This window comes from Sinocyclocheilus rhinocerous, unplaced genomic scaffold (assembly GCF_001515625.1).
Source record: "Sinocyclocheilus rhinocerous isolate Xijiao unplaced genomic scaffold, SAMN03320098_v1.1 scaffold1252, whole genome shotgun sequence".
NCBI classification, from domain to species: Eukaryota; Metazoa; Chordata; class Actinopteri; order Cypriniformes; family Cyprinidae; genus Sinocyclocheilus; species Sinocyclocheilus rhinocerous.
The window spans coordinates 1,380,501-1,394,051 of record NW_015640452.1 but is presented as its reverse complement, the minus strand read 5'-3'; the positions used below and the strand labels follow the sequence as shown (position 1 = coordinate 1,394,051).

At 39.3% G+C, this 13,551-nt stretch overlaps 1 protein-coding gene across 2 annotated transcripts in view; it reads left to right on the top strand.

Moving 5' to 3' along the window:
* Positions 1-13,551, top strand: part of LOC107752901 (neuropilin-2-like) — a 75,363-nt gene that overhangs the window by 58,803 nt on the left and 3,009 nt on the right. Inside the window, exons 11-16 of one of the 2 annotated variants that reach the window (XM_016568976.1) lie at positions 1,513-1,590; positions 2,796-2,939; positions 5,439-5,704; positions 5,829-5,925; positions 7,458-7,490; positions 11,705-11,767. In XM_016568976.1, the coding sequence (XP_016424462.1) occupies positions 1,513-1,590; positions 2,796-2,939; positions 5,439-5,704; positions 5,829-5,925; positions 7,458-7,490; positions 11,705-11,767 (681 nt within the window). Of the gene's footprint in view, positions 1-1,512; positions 1,591-2,795; positions 2,940-5,438; positions 5,705-5,828; positions 5,926-7,457; positions 7,491-9,239; positions 9,601-11,704; positions 11,768-13,551 lie in introns of those variants that run through there. The other variant, XM_016568977.1, reaches the window with a different exon arrangement.

Below are 13,551 nucleotides of genomic sequence, written 5' to 3'. Positions count from 1 at the left end.
AACATTGATAATAATAAATACTTTTTGAACAGCAAATCAGCGTATTAGAATGATTTCTGAAGGATCATGTGAGACTGAAGACTGGAGTATTGGCTGCTGAAAATTCAGCTTTGCCGTCACAGGAATAAACTATATTCTAAAATAAATCAAAATAGAAAACAGATATTTTAAATTGTATTAATATTTCACAATATAAATGTGTTTACTGTATTTTTGATCAAATAAATGCAGTCTTGGAGAGCAAGACTCTTAAAAAAGTCTTACCAACCCCAAACATTTGAACGGTGATGTACATTAGTCGGGACAGGAGTGTGTCACACTTAATGCATGTGAGACTAAAGAATGAAAGGTGTTTTAGGTGAGAGAGAGAGAGTGCTCAGTTCCCAGATATCCAGGACTTGCTGGGAGGTTAATTGCATTTGTAAAGGGCAGAAAATTAATAGAGTTTAATGTCAGAAGCAGCCAGCTGGTGCATCCCTTTCATGTACGCACCCGCTTATAGAAATTAATAACATATTAATATTACAGTAGGCCTCTCCTTTTCATGTTGTGCTAAAGTGTCTACATGATTAGTGTTACGCCACTCACGTAGTTGCCAATTAAGCAGGGAATTGTTAAGAGTAATGACATTAATGACTTTAAGAGCTGACAATCATTACTCATTTACGCCTCGTTGTTTCGAAATCTTCATTTGCTCGATCCCCTGCGGGGAACGAAAAGAGATGCAACGGCTGATTTAACATTTTCTGTCACAACAAATTATCACCGCAGAAACCACGCAAGAGCGCTGTTGCAATCGCCGACACTGAAGTTTTTGTTGCCGTCTGGCTTATGTTGTTTTGGCCAAAACTCAACATTAATTCATAGATGAGAGATGTAGAGAGAAAGAAGAGAAATAAGGCTAAAGGAATGAACTTTGTTGTATGAAAATGAAAGTCAGTGAGAGACAGTATCAGAGGAGGAAACCTCTTTAAAAGTTTTGTGACTCATGGAAAATAGCTGTGGCAGCAGTGGTTTCACATTAAAAGGCATTGTGAGTAACTGGTACAGTAACTACAGTGGCCTGAGGTTGAATGGCAGTAGTAATGAACCATTTATTCTTCCCAATAACCAGTAAATAGTTCTCAGATGCTCAGAATTTTTTTCTAGTTGTGGTTTTGTAATATTTCTCTTATTGTAAACGCACAATGTATGCATGTGGTGCATGTGCACATTTTTAATTGTCTCAGTCTGTTTCGCGTGTGTCTGGTGGTTGTGGCCACTTTTTAGAGGACAGGTGCTGGTGTGCATGCATGCCTGTGTGCGATCATGTGTGATTATTCTGTCATTTCATATTTGAGAAGTGTGTGTGTGTGTGTGTGTGTGAGAGAGTTAGGAAGACTTGCGTATAAATCAGCACTGGTACAAGTATCTTCTTTAGAGAACACCACTAATAGTGCCTCACAATTTTTTCCAGTGCACAGTAAATGTCTTATTTCTAATATGAGCTGTTTTTTTTTAACTTTATTTTAGAATCTACCACCATTCCTGACACTGCCACGCCTACCCTCCCTCCTCACGAGGAGACAAATACTGCCCACAGGACACCAGGTAATCAAACAGGGCACCTTACATGAATATATTACTGTAGTGAATGAGATCAGATCTCATTACAGAGTGGAAATCAATCAATTAAATCATATCTATGTGTATTACGAAGACTCAAAACTTAACTAACATGTATTGAGAATATCAAGTAGAGCATGCCGTTCTATTCAGTCATGAGTGTTTAGATAAGCAAGCATTTCAGTATATCACACATGCACTCATACACTTTTATTTACATTACTCTGCAGTGTAATTGCAGCCTTGCTTTTTCCCAGAGCTCTAATAACAGATTGCCGCCCCTCCATTTGTACACACTTATGTGTTGATGAGTAGAGGCTCGCAGCATGAACGCTAACATTATGCTAACTAACATAGCAGCATGCCTTTGGATGGATGGCAAACGGAGACCTGCTAAATGCTGAGGCACCGTGCTCCATGTAGATGAGGCTGTGCTGGAGTGTGTCAGTGTCTGCATGTTAAAACAGCACCAGCAGAAACCGAACTAGTCAGTGCATATACAGTGAGGCTGGAATCTTTCACATACAGTCAGATAGTAAACTGTCTAGTACAGTGAGACAGGAATCTGTCATGTATCGTGAGGCAAGAATCTGTTCATATTCACTGAAATGGCAGTCTTTCATATACAGTACAGTGCGACTGTAAACTGTCACCTATAGTGAAACTGGAATCTGTCACATACAGTGAGACAGGAATCAGTCAAGTACAGTGAGACAAGAATCTGTCACATATATGGGAATCTGTTGCATACAATGAGGTAGGAATATCTTACGTGCAATGAAACTGGAATGTGTTACATACAGTGAATCAGGAATCTATCACATACAGTCAAAATGCAATCTGTCACATACAGTGAGATACAAATCTGTATAGATACAGTGACACGGGAATCTGTGTATGGAAAATGAGACAAATCTGTTCATATATAATATATAAAATATACAAGTACAAAAAACATTTACAGTAGGAATATGCAGGCTTTACACCAAGATAATTTTCACAAAGTATAGCATGAATATAAACTGCAATGGGTAGGTTGAATTAAATCAGCTGTGCATTTAGACAAATATGTCTATAGATTTCACGAGGCACATACAGTATGTGTGTGTTATGAGAGAGCCTACAGCAGGGTCTGAGGTCTTGGTAAATGAGTATAATCTGGTTTGCTCTCAATCTCTCTCTCTCCCCAGCTCCCACCACTCTCTCATCTCTGGGTGGTCTGTGTGACTTTGAGCATAGTATGTGTGGATGGACCCACGACCCCATGTCTGTTCTGAAGTGGTCTCTGTATAGTTCCTCTAGTCCTAGTCTGGACCTGACATTGGGATCTGACAGTAAGTCCATCTCAATAAAATATATTAAATAGCCTAAAACAAAAACAAAAAATATTTACACTAATCTCTTCAAACATGAACATAAACATTGGGAATTTAGGGATAGCATTGGGAATATCGGGAACTTTGAGAAGACAAGTGTGCTTGTCTAGTAAGAATTGTTGAGAAAATAAACAGGGACAGTGGTAGAAGGTCTGAAAAAAAGTTTAGTACTGTATGGTGAGTGACTTACTGTGACCGCACTGCACGAAAGACGTTTTCAGACCTTCCTTTGCCCTTGTCCTCTTAACTAGCACATACACACACACACACATGCTCTCACCTATCATATTCCATCCATCCATCTCATTACTGGTATGTAATTAATGTGATAGTTGAAATCTGGGAATAGTATCTGTCACTCTGTCCATCCTCGCTCTTCCTCTCGTTCATCTCTTCATATCCCTGAGCTTACCTGACCTTTATCAACCCTGCTTGATAATTAATGTGATAGTTGAAATCTGGGAATAGTATCTGTCACTCTCTGTCCATCCTCGCTCTTCCTCTCGTTCATCTCTTCATATCCCTGAGCTTACCTGACCTTTATCAACTCTGCTTGAAAAAAAATGATGAGTGCTTCACTAATTCTGAGCACACACACACACACACGCACAAATGTACAGTTCTCCATGTCCCCCATGAATTCTTGGAGCACTCTGCCTTGTGAAGCTGTTAAATCAATCTTTGCTCTTTTCCACATGTCAGTTTTAAAGAGAGATCCAGGAGTCAAAAGGAAAGAATCCTCTCCTGTTTTAACCATTCCCAAACTAAGAGCACCCCCAAGCCCAAGACCTTCTCTTGTGTTTCTTCCATCTCTTTTACACCAGAGGTGTCACTTCACATTCCTCACCTTCTCCAAATAAACTGTGTAGATCCCCTAATGCAAAAGACTTCCAGGTACTCAAGCTCGATTTCACACATTGTTGGGGTCTGAAATGTGTCTGAATTCAATTTCATAACACAAGTACGCAATGCATTGCTAACATTGCTGCGAGTAGAGCTTTAGTACTGCAGCAGTAGTCTTTCAGGTCAAAAGGTCAAGGTTTGGCTGGAAGATGTTGTAAGTACATCGTATGGGGCCAAAAAATAACCTTCTCTATTGACTGCATTCTCTATTTAAGTGTCAGTGTATTGTCATATATATATATATATATATATAGTTGATGTTTTGTATGGGAGCCTGTAAAAAATTTGAAATAAAGTCATATTGTGAGATATAAAATCACAATTACGAGATAAAAAGTCACAATTGTAAGTTAAAAATTCAAGACAGAAAGAGGCAGAAATGGGCTTCCACAGTTTTATCAGTGGATTTTTTTTTTTTCTTTTTTTTTCTTTTTGCATACTTGTGGAGTATGTTTCTGGCTTCACTTCCCAGCATCCCTGGACAAAAGCTGCTCAACTCATTCACTTTACAGCACAGCTCACTCCAATAAAACTTCTCAGTAAGCTGTGTAGATCCTATGGCTCCTGGAACAGCACCCCAGAGTGTTCATACCCCAGAGTTTAAACCAGGAAACAGAAAACCAGAGGTCCAGAAAGGGTTAATACGCAGTCAGCCTAATTAACTGGTAAAAATAAACCCAGAAGCACCTTTCCCTGCCCTCCGGTTACTTCACAGGCACATCAACCTAAGCTAAACAGTCTCCGAGCTATGGTGAACTTTCTCTGTAAAAGGGTAATTAATTTTCTTATATGGATACCCAAGATCAAACAGAGGAAGTTCTTATGGATTAATTAAATGCATAATCTATTTAGGCATCTCATACAGTAGGACCAGCGACTGCCTGATCTGATCTCTGATTTCAGTGCTGTATTTTAAATACGTTTGGGATGATAAATGTGTCAAAGTAGGGCGAACGGAAAGAAACGACTACGCCATTTCTCTGTACATCAGTGGAAGGTAGGAGAATTCATATTATAGCTGAGGCAGCGTGGGTAATGATGATAATTTTTGGTGCCACACTGTCCAGTCAGATAACTCACAAAGTGTTTCCCAGCCTCCTCTCTGATCATCGCTTTCCACTCTTCCTCTCTTCTCCCATTCATTTTTCTTCCGCCTTACTGAGATGTCCACATTGGGATGTGACAGAGATTGTGTTGTAAGGACTCTTTCCTCTGGACACAGAGGGGATGTGCTTTTATGTCGGAGCTGATTTTCTACTTCCCTCCACTAAAAACAAACAAACAATCAATTATTTATCACTTTGCAAACATAAAAACATACCAGAATGTTCAATGCAATGTAACAGTGAGAAAGAAAAAGGGAGAATTAAAAATTGGCTTAAAGTGATTCACTAATAGGACATGTTCCTGGATCTACATCCTGGTTGATTTAGGGTTAAGGTTTTGGTTTAGGGTAATGTTGGAGAGTTAGGAATAATGTTTCTTTGACAGCAGTGTTGTTCCAGGACCAACAAAAGATGTGTAACATCATCACTTGTTTCTTTCGTTCTACAGATTTTGGAAATTTCCTGTATGTGGAGGCGAGTCCTAAGTCAGAGCCACAGCGTGCACGGTTATTGAGCCCGTCTGTGGGACCCGAGCGCCGTCCCGTCTGTCTGCTCTTCTACTACCAGCTGCAGGGTGAAGGTCAGGACAGCCTCTGTGTGCTGCTCCGGGATGATGACCAGGAGGAGACGCTGCTCTGGGCGCTGAAAGGAGACCAGGGGCCCATGTGGAGGGAAGGCCGCACCATCCTGCCTCAGTCCCCTAAAGAATATCAGGTATGACAGTTTATATAAAGGTAGAAATTGACTTGAGAATAATACAAGATGAACTGACACCAGTAACACAGTGCCGATCTGAATGTAGTCCTTAATTCTCTTTCTTTTCTCTTTAATTTGTAAGGTTGTCATCGAGGGCTTCTTCGAGCGTGGCAGTCGAGGGCACATCTGGGTCGATAATATCCATATGAGCTCCAGCATCGAGCTTGAGCTGTGTACACGTAAGTATTAACATCTGGGTCTTTCTTTGTCTCGCTGTCTTTCTTTTTTTCAACTGTCACCCACCATATTTGTCACCAGGGACCAAACTTAACACCTGCCAAGCACCAAATGCAAGTAAAATTTGCTTTGACTAGTTAAACTAGTTAAATCTAAAATTAAATGAAATAAAAATGTTTAAAATCTGGCAAAAAAAAAAACATAAGAATTTTTATTTACTTTTATTTATATGTTTAAATTTTTGTTTTTAATAAATAATATTGAAAATATTGTTTTTGGCCACTAAAAATATTTATAGATTTTAAGACAAAAAAAAGTTCCTACTTTTTCTAAATGTACTTAGCAATGGCAGACAGAAACTTCATTTTGTACCCTGCATGTCACCAAACGATCCATTCTGCTTTCCATGCCCACCCTACTCTTCCTATTCAAGCCCAAGAAAAAAAAATGAATCACATGGAAAGTGTTTTTCAAGTGCTCAGCTCGCACAAAAAGCTGAAAACTAGGCCACACTCACCCTGTGGGCTCTGATCCCAATCTATGTTTCATTAGTTTCTTTTCCTTCTTCTCTCTTATTTGTAAACAGAGCTTTCCAGAGCCATGCCAGGGAATAACCAGGCAGGCCTGCTCTCGACGGTGCAGCTTTTCACAAACACAGAACAGACATTAATGTCGAACAAAGCTACACGGCCAGTCACTCACAATTCTGTGAAGGTTATTTACTGAGCAAAACATTGCTGTTCCCTCTGAGGATGCCATTACTTATTATATTTAAACTATGATCAGCAAAAGTAGGATTAGTTATGAATCAAAATTGATGTGAGCCGTCATAAACACTTTCATTCAGTTGCTCACGTGCACACTTCCGCCACAGGCCCCCAGCTTTGGGACTGCTCTTATTAATTAAAGCTGTTCGATATGTATGCACCAGCCCTGCATCGCTGCCCAATCTGTCCCCTGTCTCTCTGCAGAGTTCTTTTTTAAAGCGACTGCATTCCAAACATTCTGAACTGGCATTCTATTTCTCTGGCATTCTGAGTGTGTGCACAGCACAGTTTGCCAAATGACACACAGCCCAATCCCATTCTCCTCCCTTCTTCACTTTCAATCTCTTTTCTGTTTCTCCTTAACCTGTGTTTGTCATTTCAGACCCCTCTACAAGGGTTTCTGGGGAGTTGTGTTAATCATTTTACATATGTAGTCAAAGGGGCTGTAAGCGTTTTTTAATGAATATCACGTAGGAAATGTTCCTACATGTCAGTTATCACTCAAATAGGTGTCTTGAGATATCAGCATATATTTAGACTGTTGAAAGGTAGGATTTTGGAGAGTTAGTGAAACGGTTAACATCGCTTACAGCACCTCAGAATTTATTTTGTCAAGGATTTGGAGCTCCAGAGTAATTTATTCATATGAAATTAATCATACTCAGTCACATGTGTCAGAATTCCATCTGCACCATTGTTATTTATGTGGATATATTTAATTTGTGCCAGTTTCTTTAACTAATCTTTCTTTTTTTCTCTCATTTCAGAACCCTTCGCTGCATTCCCCCCTGAAATGACTGGTGAGTTTTCTGGCATATTGTCATTTCCTGTGCCAATGTTTGTGCTTCCTGCTTGTTGCCTAGCAGCTTGCATCACCTGAAGGGCTTTTGAGAATCATTATACTTTTGGTTGAGCTTCACACCAGCAGCACACAGGGATTCTGTAGAGACTGTTTCCAATCCCACAACAAAGTTTAAGTGAAGTGTGATTCAGTGCCGGTGCAGTTTATGTTTTTATTTGTGCATTTTAGTGACATTGGTGCCTTTATGTCAAATCATTGCTGTCATGATTATTGTCCTCACCATCATTATTGTCATATGGATATTTGGAGCATGGGCTGTATCCCAGCATGCATCTGCAGCCCCACATCACGTGCTGTGTTATATGGTGTCGATGTCATGCCTAAACATCATCAAATGTGGCCGTAGATTCAGTTGACATGTATGTCTCCCCCTGAGATTTCATTATGATTTCTCACCAAATTCTATAATAATAATAATAATATTCAATAATAATAATAATATTTTTGTATTGCATCTTAAATATATAAATTGCTATTCAAGGTGCTTCACAGGTCAGAATATAAAATGAAAAAAATAGACACATCATCTGTCTATTTTTTCCCTATGGAATTTTTAGAAACTTCTGAGACAAAGTTGATGCAAAACATCAATGAGAACCGTTTTAAAACTATTTCAGCCTCCTGAACTATGATATCTTTCCTTTGGGGTGACATTGCACTGTTATTCTTCATCAAATTTTAAACTATCAAATAAATGCATACATACATACATAAATAAATAAGTTTCTATACTAACAATTTTAAAACACTGTAATGAGAACAGCAAAACTCTGATATCGATGGTACACATCAAGTGTGTGAGCATTGCATTGGCGGTATGTTTGAGCTGCTGTGCTGCTATGGATGTCATGTTTATTCCCCACCAGCTGTATGATTGCAGTCAATCAGAATCAGCTGCAGTGGAATAATCCTCATACACTCCATATTAAATGATTATGGAGCACACAAGCCCACTAATAACATATTCCTTTAGTAACTACCTCCCTTTCTTTTAATTGAAGTGGAAATGATTCCCAGTGTAAGTAGATTCATTTTCCCATAGCAGTCAGAATTCCTAGACTACATGCGTGCTTATGTATAGATGAGAGATAGATGAAATGGAGGGAATAGAAAGAGTGATTGGTGGAGGTTTGTGTGTGTGTACACACGTGTGATGGGTGAGCAGTTTTCATGCACTGCTGGGTTGGGTTCATGGAAGACTTTGGCTTGAGGCAGATGAAGCTGGCACAGATCCATGCATGCAAGAAAACAGAACTTTCCCCCAGAAAGAAAAACTACAGAGCACACACACACACTCGCCAATATACTGCATTACAAAGGAACGGCTGAGAGAAGGTGCTGACATCGGCCGGTGTCTTATGGCACTATATGCTTGGTTGCATATGAAATTAGCGCAGATTCCACATAGAATCAGCACAAACTATCTGAGATGTAATATCTGTTCACAACCCATAAAACATGTCTGCACTCTTAATGTGATTTAGAAGGACAAAAGTCAGTTATCAAGTACCCGTGAAGGGGCCGCGGACAGGCGACGTGCATGTGCATTTGCGTGTCTGTGTTTGTTTTGTTTGTATGCAGCACCAAATCAGAGCAAAATCATTCACGTACAATCCAAGATGGCTTGAAGCTATGCAGTCTGCATGCCTCTCTACCCCAAGCCAACTCTTCTGTGTCTCTCCACCAGGGGGAGCCTCACCTGGCTGGAGCGACCCCACTGTTGACACCACAGTGTCCCTGCAGCCCATGCCCACCTACTGGTATTACTTAATAGCCGGAGGTGGCGCCATTTTCCTCCTGGGCTGTGTCACGTTGATCATGGTGCTGTGCTGCCACCGCTACCACCTGGCGACCAAGAAGAGCCAGCACTCGGTGTCCTACCAGAGCACGTACACGGGACAGTACACAGGCAGCGGCCCCGGGGGTCTCTCCGGACCTGGGGTGGAGCCGATGCTAACGATTAGGTTAGAAAAGCAAGAACCCTGCTCCCAGTGTTGAGATGACACCAATGAACCACTTCCTCCCGCTGTTTCAAGAGGACATCTAGGTGGTGTCCTTTAAAGTTGAGGATGAGGTGAAGAAGATGTGGACACGTAAGCACCAGAGTTGTCAAGTTTTCTGTGACTCTTTTGTGGCGCTCCAGTGCTGGGAAGGAGGAGATCTGCTGTGCCGAAGGGACATCCAGCCAAAATCCTTACTGGCAGGGACCCCCTTTCCCCTTCTGTCTCTCTGTGGAGGGGAACCTTACTGTGAAAAGCTCTAATCTCCTGTTCATGACCAATCCTATTGTACAGTCAAGAGAACTCGGCAGCATTGCCAAACTCTGAGGAGAGCCTGCAAACAGCGACGGGAGGGAGGCATTGGTACATAAAAGGAAAACCAGGAAACTTTTCCTTGCATGTGTGCCGCATCTCATGTGCACATAGGAACACTTGAGGCTTGAGTAAAGCAACTGGGATGAAAGGAGAAAGTAAATCCTGATATCTTGTTATGTCCTCCATCTGGCAATAGGTGAAAATAATCCCCCATCATGGACGGGCTGGCCCTTTTTCGCCCGTTTATCTGCTCTTCACGAAAGAATGTGTGAGGAGATGGAAGGGCGAGATCAAAGAAAAGCCTGCTCTAAATATAGACCTCCTCTGCAAAATCCAGGGTTTGAAGGGGTTTGTTTAAAACACGAAAGCACATGAAAGATCCTCGTAGACAACAAGAGAGACCACCTGACCCGGCAGGCCCATTGTAGAGCAGTGTCTCCTCTTTTGCTACATAATCCTCTATACAGTAGATTGTGTTCTGGGCAGATGGGACACATGGCAGCTTTTCATGCTAGACATCAATTCAGCTCAGTTTTGAGTCATGTGGTCTCTGTTGCACCGCCATATTGTCCAATCTCTCGCTTGTTTAAGGCAGAATTTGTGATATGCAACACATTTCTATGAGTTTCTGTGCCCCCCAGTTGAATGTATATCGACGCCAGTGTCAAATGTGTCTGTCTTGTCTTGTCTTGAGCAATTATGCCATTTAACTCCTTACATTTGACACTTTTTCTGAAGAGTCCTGGTTGTTCATGTCTGTATGATTAATGTATGAATTTATATTAAGTTAATTAAATTAATTTAATTCTCAGTTTTTTTCTTTACTATTTAATCTGAGTTGCTTATGAATGACATGTCAGTTGATCATAAAATGTTTTTAAATCTACTGTGGCTGAGACTTCCTTTGAACCTTTTCATATTTCTAATTAGGTAATGGACCAGATTACATTTTATTAAGCCCGTTGTAAGCATTCTTGCTGGGAGTTTTTTTCTTTTTGCTGTCTCTCAAAAGATATTAATGAGCAAAAGCACTCAGAGAGTCTGTCTCTGATAGTACCTGCACAAAACAGCATATGCTTTCACCCCTCCTCAGAGACAGAGACAGGAAAAGGCAGTAGATGTCTAAAGTGTCTGTCTGGAGAAACTGAATTTTAATGTGCAAAAAAAATACTCCAGGTTGTAAACGGTATATGTTTTGCATAAAAAAAGTAAAATATTCCATCTACATCATTTGAACTTGATTAAAACAGTTTGTGTATTGAAGTATTTAATCATGTTTACTGAATATGGCTTTTGGATGTTCATTATGTCGACATTGTGCTTAATGTGCATCAGTTTGATACAAGTTCTGATGGGTTTGTGGTTGTGTGCACTTTTTTTGTCCCTTGTGAATGTGGTATTTTGACCCTGCCATCTATATAAGCTTTTTCTTTTCACTTTACAACAGCATTTCAGCCTGTTCAGATACATACAGTATGGGGGTATATTTTAGCCTGTTGAATTTTGTGGTGTTGGAAATGTTGTATGGAATGTTACAATAAAGTGATATTTTTCTACAAACTGCAGCTAAAGTGGTTTGTGCCCTTTTTATGGGTATTTGATGATGTATAACAGATGCTGCACCTCTATAGCTCCAGCTGTTTGTAAGCAAGTCTGCGTGATCATCAGTGTAAGGTTTTTGCTGTTTTTCTTGGCCATTTTATGCTCGCACATTGTACTGGTGTTACTGGCTCATGGAACAATAATGTTCTTTAGTTTGAATATTCCAAAAGAGCTTTTTTGTATACTCATTTTGACATTGAGTGTTTCATTTGGGTTGTGTTTGTCTTCCAAACAGAGCGAAGACCCGAAGACCTTGGAAATAATCGTTTATTCAATAGCAGAGAGCGCATTGGTCAAGGTAAATCTATTCATCAACCTTCATGCATAGACTGATGTATTTTAATAATAAACACAAATGGGGTCTGAAACAGAAAGTACACAAGCACGCAAATGTGGACGTGAACAGTGTTGGGAGTAACGCATTACAAAAGTAATCATATTACAGTAGTATATTACTTTTTACTGTAACGCAGTAATATAACGCATTACTAATAAAATTTGGGTAATATTATTACTCATTACAATCTCAGAAACGCAAGTTACAACAACATATTTTAACTCAAAATTAAGTGGTGAATTTACCAACACAGCAAAACAGCACCAGAGAAAAAATTCCGCGGGTAAAATAGTTTGTCTATCTTCTGTTGCTGGAATTAGATGGTTCAGATGACAGAGACGGATTCTACATTTGTGAGATGGACACACTCCTGTTATTTTCAGTTCATCGGAGAAAAGGATAAGAATGCATAGTCAGGTGCAATATGTGCAACACCAAACTCTCAACATGGAGAAATAGCACGAGTAAAACCTGGAAACACCTAGACTGGTGCCACTAACACTAAGCTACCGGAGAGAGAGCTGCGGGGTCGGAGAAGAGAAAAAGACGGCGGACGAGAAACAAAAATTAAGTTTAACTAAAAATAAAATCTGTTTTTATTAAATCATAGTGTATATATAAAATGAATGAATATGCGAAATATTTGACTTAAATAGCCTAATTAACAGATTAACAAAACGAAAGGAAAAGACTGAGAGATATAGGCTATGAGATAAAATTCTAGATGATACTGATAAGCCAATAATTATTTTCAACTTATGGCAAGTAATCGATACATTTTCACAATATTAAAAAACTATTACTATTTTGTCTAAATAATTTTAAAGGCGCTACAGCTGCTTTTAAGGCATCACTATATAATGTACAGTATAAAAAATGAATGTTCATTTTGAGACTTGCTGAAATTTAGCAGTGTATGAAATTATTACTGTTTTTAAAGGTTGTAGAAAAAACAGCGAAAAACATTAACAAAATAAAAATCCAATATTGAAAAAAAACTATTATCAGCTGAACTATAATGTTACTGATACACTACTTTTCAAAAGTTTGGGGTTGTTAAGATGTTTTTGAAACTTTTGTACGGTAATAGTATATTGTGTTGGGAGTAACGCATTACAAAAGTAATAATATTACAGTAGTATATTACTTTTTACTGTAACGCAGTAATATAACGCATTACTAATAAAATTTGGGTAATATTATTACTCATTACAATCTCAGAAACGCAAGTTACAACAACATATTTTAACTCAAAATTAAGTGGTGAATTTACCAACACCGCAAAACAGGACCAGAGAAAAAATTCCGCGGGTAAAATAGTTTATCTGTTTCCTGTTGCTGGAATTAGATGGTTGAGATGACTGCAGAAACGGATTCTACATTTGTGAGATGGACACACTCCTGTTATTTTCAGTTAATCGGAGAAAAGGATAAGAATGCATAGTCAGGTGCAATATGTGCGACACCAAACTCTCAACATGGAGAAATAGCACGAGTAAAACCTGGAAACACCTGGACTGGTGCCACTTAACACTAAGCTATCGGAGAGAGCTGCGGGGTCGGAGAAGAGAAAAAATAGGCAGAGAAAAATAGTTTTTATTAAATCATAGTGTATATATAAAACGAATGAATATGCGAAATATTTGACTTAAATAGCCTAATTAACAGATTAACAAAACGAAAGGAAAAGACTGAGAGATAGGCTATGCTGCTGAGTTTGGTTCATCTGCTATTTGTGTGGCGCG